At 39.8% G+C, this 8,048-nt stretch overlaps 1 protein-coding gene across 1 annotated transcript; it reads right to left on the bottom strand.

The window, feature by feature from the left end:
- Window positions 1–6,864: 6,864 nt before the first annotated feature.
- On the bottom strand, window positions 6,865–7,530 carry LOC118487627 (cold shock domain-containing protein 3-like). Its single transcript, XM_035984634.1, has one exon. It carries the CDS (start codon window positions 7,528–7,530, stop codon window positions 6,865–6,867), a length of 666 nt encoding a protein of 221 aa, XP_035840527.1.
- Between the last annotated feature and the right edge of the window lie 518 nt (window positions 7,531–8,048).

The following is an 8,048-nucleotide window of genomic DNA, read 5'->3' as shown; positions in this document are numbered from 1 at the left end:
AAATGTTTATGTATAGTCAAATGTCTATTGTCAAATGTAAATCATGTCAACAGATACAACTGGTTCACACGGTTCAAAGGTTACGAATAGTTCCTATAATCAAAGGGGTAAGACGGTTCACATAGTCAATGGTTACAACGGTTCAAAATGTAGTATAATGTGTTCATATACTGGATGAGCATATGCAACAGAAATGCAATGTGAAACAATGTACTAAGTATGCACACAATGGGCATACATAGCATGAAATGTAATGTAAACCAATGTACTAAGTATGCACACAATGGGCATATATAGCATGAAATGTAATGTAAAACAATGTACTAAGTATGCACACAATGGGCGTACATAGTATGAAATGTATTGTAGAGTGATGTACTAAGTATGCACACAATGGGCGTACATAGCATGAAATGTATTGTAAATCGATTGTGCTAGGTATGCACACAATGGGCGTACATAGCATGAAATGTATTGTAAATTGATTGTACTAAGTATGCACACAATGGACATACATAGCATAAATACAATGAAATCATGTACTATATATGTACTAACGAACATAGCAGGTACATGATGTGAAAACATGGAAAGCATGAAAGTAACAAGTAGGCACATGAGTTTCACCCCAAAATGTTTGGAAAACAGTAAAAGAGGGATCTATGTACTCACATAGACACCTTGAAAGCATTTGAAAGATAGGGTTCTATGTACTCACCTGAGATTACTTTGAAGTTCTTGTGTAGTAATCACACAATGCTAGTGATCTCGGAATATCAAACGGCACCTAATAGGTAGCTATATTAATATACCGGACCAAAATCGGAAGGATCGGATAGTATGCGGGTTCGTAAACCAAACGAGTATGGAGACTCGTGTAATATGGTTTAACAAAGGCTACATACTAAAATGAAACCTAACCTAAGCGCTTACGACCCATTACGACCCGTTTAGGTAGCTTATGCTACCTTAACGCGTCGTTCGCGTAAAACGCGTTTAGAACGCCTAACATCGTGACCACAAGGTATAACCTCGGAAGGTTACAGTTATGGTCACCTAATGTGTCGAATCCTAATGATCGACCAAATGGGTCGGGTTCGAAAGTGTAAGCGATTGTTTAGATCGCTTACCTTACGACCCTATATAAGCACTATACTAAAAGTGACGAGCTAAGCATGTTAGAACATGCTTAACTAAGTTTAGAACACAGGTTTGGCATCAAAACAAACGGTTTTGATGCTCACGAGTCGTTTGGTTACAAAATACGCAAGAATGCGCATTTTGGCCGAAACTACGACTCGTCACTGAGCCTAGATAACGTGGTAATCAGTAGGTATAGTCACTACGGACTATAACCATCGTGATCACGCTCACGTTATGAAGTTCCAATGAACTTCGTGTTGACCATAGGCTGGTCACGCAGAAAGTCAAACAAAACGTTGACTTTCAGACTTGAAAAGCGAATAAAAGAACGAAAGAACACTTACGAAGGGTCCCCGAAAGCTAATCTCGATCCAGGAGCTCAGGTATGAAGCAAAGGCCTCAACATAGAGCTTTAGATCAGATTTTGTGAGATTTTAACCAAAGGGGGGGGTATTTATAGGAAAAGTAAAGCCGTTAGGATCGTTTCTTGAATATCGTGCCACGATCTTATGCGTACACTTGTCGCAAAGTTGTGGTGGCTCAAAATGACCCTAACTCTACAAATTGTGAAAGGGCATTGTCCTTTGGAGTGTTTGAAAGGCCAAGTTCAGCCAAGAAAACATGTTTCTGCATCTGTAGGGGCCACGCGGCCCGCTTCAGGATTAGACAAAACTCAGGCGGGCCGCCTGGGCATGTCTGATCTGCACATACTTTCAGAAATGGCAGTTTTGGTCCCTGTTGCATGTTTAAGCCATTTCCGACACTTCTAAGGCCCGTAAAGCCAACTTTAAGGCCCTAAAATGATGCCTAAACATTGTGGACATGAAACATGCTCAAAAATATGTCGGATGTTGGTTCGTTTGGCCGTACGATCGTGATGTTCGGTTAATTACGACGAAATGCGCATAAGCGCGAAAAACGATCGAAATGACGCGACGAATGGATTTTTCTCATGCCAAACACTAAGGCATAATATAAGGATGCTTACATAAATTTTTGGATGTCCGGATGTATTCAGAACGTAAGTTATGCGCGAAAGTGCAAACTTGTGCACTTTTTGGCACTTTTAGTCCCTGAATGATCCAAAAGTTTGTTTTAGCATACCCAACCCTTCAAAGCCTATTTCTAAGCTATGTAAAGGATATTTATGGTATGTTTAACTTATGGACATGTTCCGGAATGTTCGTTACAGTTCAAATTGGCATACTTTCGCAGTTTGTCAAGTTTAGTCCCTGTAAGCGAATTAACTTGTTTTTGCCATACCAAAGCCTTCAAAACTTATTTCTAAGTTATGTAAAGGTTATTTAAGGTATGTTAAGTATATGATGGTCTTCCGGAGTATTTGTCGCATTAAACTGAGTACGTTTACGCACTAGTTTGCGTATAATTCCCCAGAAAGCGTTGTAGAGTTTGAAATTGAACAAGAATTGATATGTGCAAAAGATTCACATATTTATACACGATCCCAAGTATGAAATACAATATTTCATCGGCTTGGTATTTGTTTGATGGTCGTGGTGACACAGGTGTCACAGTGTCTCCTACTTTAGGAAATTTCGTCCCGAAATTTATTCGTAGGAGTCTATTTGTGACTTTGTGTCAAATAACCACCAAAGATATGCAAGGCAATATCCTGTCATTTCCTTAACGGAGACTCTTCAGAAATGGAAATGAAGGAAGAATCAAGGATATTCATTTTCCCTTCGGTGGAAAATTTTCAGAAACGAAAATGCACAGAATGAGTCATTTTCCTTAATAGGTATCCTTTGGAAACGAAAATGCACGGAATGAGTCATTTTCCTTAATGGGTATTCTTTAGAAACGAAAAAGCTCTGATAGCAGGATTAGAATTAGCTAAAAATATGAATATTAGATATTTACAAGTATATGTTGATTCCATGTTGATTACTAACCATTTCAATGGATCTTATGCAGTAAAAGGCGAAAAGTTAGCTGAATATCTTGAAATTGTTAAAAAATTAGCAGGATATTTCGAAATTTTTATACTTGAACAGGTACCAAGAGAATGCTGAAGCTGACGCTCTAGCAAACTTAGGATCTACTATCAGGATACCGGAGGGAACTCAGAAACCAATAATGCACATCTTGTATCCTGCAATGGAACATTTCAAATCTCAGGATAAAGAAGTAGCATGTATCCAGGATCCTGATGATGGATATCCTGAGAAGGATCCTGAATCCTGGATGACTCCAATTGTGAAGTATCTTCAAGAAGGAGATATCCCAAAGGATGTAAATCCTAAGGCTTTTAGGATGAAGGTATCTCGTTTTACTATTATAAATAATATTTTGTATAAGAAATCCCTTGCAGGTCCGTACCTAAGGTGCTTGGAAGATCCTGAGACCAAGGAGGTACTTCAGGATATACATGAAGGAGACTGTGGCAACCATACTGGGGCAGATCTCTGTTCTCGAAAGTGTTGAGAACAGGATATTACTGGCCGACATGAGAAAGGATGCCGCGGAGTATGCTCAGAAATGCGGTGCATGTCAAAGACACGGCAACATCCTGCATCAGCTTGTAGAACCATTATATCCTATCGTATCCCCTTGGCCGTTTATGAAATGGGGAATGGACATAGTGGGAAAACTTCCAAACGCTCCAGGAGGAAAGGTTTTTATGCTGGCAATGACAGATTATTTCTCCAAGTGGGTCGAAGCCGAGGCCTTTGTTCAAGTCAGGGATCAAGAAGTGGTATCCTTCATAAAGAGGAATATCCTGACCAGATTTGGGGTACCAGCTGAGATAGTTTGTGACAATGGGTCTCAATTCATCAGCAAAAGAACTACTGACTTTTGCAAGAGTTGGGGAATTAAGATGATTACGTCAACACCAGTGCATCCTCAAGCAAATGGACAAGCAGAATCCTCGAACAAGATAATCGTCAACAATTTAAAGAAGAGATTAGGTGCCAAAAAAGGAAAATGGGCAGAGGAACTTCTATTTGTCCTATGGGCTGATAGAACAACTGTGAAGAATGCTACTGGGCAAACCCCATTTTCTTTGGTATTTGGGGCAGAAGCAGTGATCCCGACAGAAATGGTGATACCGACAGCTAGATCAAGCCTACGGGATCCTGAATTCCAATCCTGAAATCTTATGTCAAGTACTGGATACTATTGATGAGACAAGAGATGCAGCAAAGCTAAGGATGGCAGCATATCAACAGAGGATATCCAGAGCATATAACAAGAATATAAGGACTAGAAGATTCCAAGTCGGAGATTGGGTGTTAAGGAAAGCTTTTCAGAATACTACGAATCCTGCTGATGGAAAATTATCTCCAAAATGGGAAGGACCCTATGAGATTGAATCAGAATCAGAATCAGGGAAAGGAGCATACCGACTTAAGAATATGGAGGGGGATATGCTACCAAGATCCTGGAATGCTATACATCTCAAAGCCTATTTCAAGTGAGTTTAGAATTTAATTTCTAACTCAAGATGGTATGAATTCTGTCTCTTTTAAATATAATTTATTCTATTTGAACCCAATACTAACTTAAGCATCGGAGGGGTGTTAGCCAAGCTAACACCCACTTAAGTTTAAGGTTGTTTTGCAGAATATGATTCGGGATATAGCTCCAGGATACACACTCAGGATACTTCGAAAGATTAGAGGATTGGCCCCCTCTCTCACGTTTAAGGGATCCTGATCCCTTCACAGGTTTAAAGTTATTCACCTTTCTCACGAATTGGGTTTAAACACCCCGCCTGGAGCGCAAGTTATCCAGGGATAGTTCAAGGTGGCGGGACCAGTTCATGTAAAAGTGGCTGACAATTTCGTTACTGTTGGCTATACCCTGGATCCTTAAGGTATATGAGGATTGATCACCCTCTCTCGCGAAAGGGTATTTTCATACTCTCTAAGGTTTAAAGGTTTTCACCTTTCTAAGTCTTGGAGTTTATACACTCCCGCCTGTAGCGCACGAAAATTTGTGATTTTCCCCAGGATACTAAGGGTTTATCCCCAGTACAGTAAGGGTTTATCCCCAGTAAAACTAAAGTTTTTAACAAGATTGCAAAGATATAACAAGCTGTGATTACACATGTTCTTTTGTGGATAAGAAGCTACGAAGTTTAATCACTAAGTGAAGAAATACTCAAGTATGTCATGCACTGATGCAATATCCTGCACAGACAGGGGACATCCATGCCGGGGACATTGCAAAGGATTCAAAGGTTGAGGATGGAAATTATTGCCTAAGTGTTTCTGGTATGATTTATTATTTTTCCAGTCTTGAAAACCTTATCTAAATGATCTAAGTTTTCTAAAAAGTCATTTGGAAGACATTTCATCAGTATCCTGACCAGGATATTTGGTCAGGATATTCAAAACATACCTTTCAAAATAAAAACATAATAAATAAGACTAAAAGGTCAGTTTATTATTATTAGTCCAAAAGATTGTATTCTTGGTTTCATCTCAAAAAGAGACCCATCCACCAAGAACACAATTAAGTTTTTAAAGCATATTTACATAAACAATTAAAGGCTTCATCCTGGAAACACAGGATCCCTCCATCTTCAGTTGTCAAACTATTATACTTGCAGGAAATTAAAATTGTTCTAAGTGCAGGACGACCAGATGATTTAGACCCTACAAAATACAGACGAACTAACCAAGATACAGGTTCAGTATATGCGTACAGGTTCAGTATATTTGAAACAAATATCCTTACCAGACATGTTGGAATGGCTAAAAAATATATCCGTTGGAATCAGGATATCCAACAGTTATATTTTTGGGGAAAATTGTTATGGGTGAAATTCTGAGCCCATATCCTGATACTATATCTTGATTTTATGATAGCTGCTTACGATCAGGATACCGGACCAGGATATTGCTAACATCCTGAGGCAGTATCCTGACTATTACTAACAATTTACTTATAAACGTTGGCTACAAGGGACTAACGTTCATGAAGACCAAGTTATCCTGAAGACCCGCTCAAATTGATTAGGATAAGGACATTGATGGCGGAAAAATAGCTCTTGTAACGACTAGCATTGAAGATTGGCATGTTTTATGGAAAGTTACGAAGATTGGTCAAAGAAATTAATGTTGTAACGGGTATGGAAGCTTAAATCCCGGAGTTATGGTTAATATGCGCGTGGAAAACGAGTAGAAACGGTCCCCAACGTTCGGAAAGGAAAGTATTACGTTCAGAAAGGAAAGTATCCTGGATTTTTAGCATAATATCCCAGATTTTTAGCATAGTTAGTTATTTCCTTTTACTATATAAAGGAGTGATCGGATCATAGGTTGGCACAACTTTCACACACATAATCTCTTATACACTCTTTCTCTCTAGCCACAAACACACACATTACACTTACATTTGTATCGAATTTACATTGTAACACTTAGTCGATCCATATCATATCCTGCATTGTATCCTATTATTCAAGCAATAAGAAGAACAAGGCAGCCGACGATTGTCAGCTCCCGAGGTTTTATGCCGGATATCTAGATTGATCAAGGGCTTTCCTCGTACATCACGTGTCAACCTTTACATTTTTGCTCATTGTTTGATTGTAGATACAGCTCTATATCTTGAGTCGTATCCTGAAATTGTGTTTGTAATTAACTTGGTTAACATATTTTTCACACATATTTCTAGCACACTACCTCACTTAACTAATTTGATCACTTAATTGCTTCGGTAATTTTTGACCAAAACAACTACGTTCGGATCCTAGCGAGCTTCCCTCGCTCCGATGTTGAAAACCCTTCCTTGAGCTTGATTGAGCTTTGGGCACTCTCTCTTGAAATGCCCCATGTCTCCACAATTAAAGCAACCTGGTCCTCGACCATTACCGTTCCCATTACCACCTTGATTGTTATTCGCTCCACGGTTTCCATTTCCAGTTTGATTCCCACGATTTCCATTACTGCCATTTCCTCCTTGTGGGCGGTTCCCATACCCATTACCACCATGGTTGTTATTCCCATTATCATAACCTCTTTGACCACCACTACCACGACCAGCACCAACCCAGCACGTCACCTTCGAATGACCCATTTTTCCACAACACTCGCATTTACCAGCTTGACGTCGCCCATTGTGATGCAACTGACACGCATCACATTTGGGCAAGGTGCCCATATACCCTTTTCCCTTGTTTTGAACACCAGTTTTGTCATCAGCTGGTGAGTTCACTTCCTTCTTTATGCTAGCAACGCTGGTACCCTTCTTGAAATTTGAGAACTTCCTTTTTTTCTCACCGGATGACTCAACATGAGTCTCCTTCTTCTTCTGGTCGGAAATCGAGAACTTGTTCAACCTGATCGCCTCTTCAGTTAACGCCACACTTAGATTAATCGCCTCAGTAATTGTGGCAGGCTTTGACGTTGTTACCATACTCATAATCTAAGGTGCCAACCCCCAAATAAACCGCTCGATGCGTTTGAATTCCGGATCAACCATGTATAGTACCACAGGAGATAAGTCGTGAAATCTCTGGACATATTCAGCAATTTTCGGGCCGTCCATCTTGAGGTTCCAGAATTCAGTTTCCAACTTTTGGATTTCAACCCTGGAGCAGTATTTCTTTCGCATGAGCTCCTTCATTTCATCCCATGTCATGGCGTAAGCAGCTTCTTCTCCCAAAGTCGAGACTTGAAGATTCCACCAGGATAAAGCACCGTCTAAGAACAATCCGGAGATATAGGTGACTTGGTGTTCCGGAGCACACTTGCTCATCCTTATCACATAATCAATCTTCTCCGTCCATCTGACAAAGGCAACAGCACCCCCGGTGCCGATGAAATTCAGAGGCTTACAGTCTAAGAACTGCTTATAGGTACAGCCTGTATAAGTAACATCATTCACAGTAAGCATTAGCGATCGCAAATGGAATATCCAAATGTAATGTAATG

This window comes from Helianthus annuus, chromosome 1, assembly GCF_002127325.2.
Source record: "Helianthus annuus cultivar XRQ/B chromosome 1, HanXRQr2.0-SUNRISE, whole genome shotgun sequence".
Lineage (NCBI taxonomy): Eukaryota > Viridiplantae > Streptophyta > Magnoliopsida > Asterales > Asteraceae > Helianthus > Helianthus annuus.
This window is presented reverse-complemented; position numbering and strand designations above follow the sequence as displayed.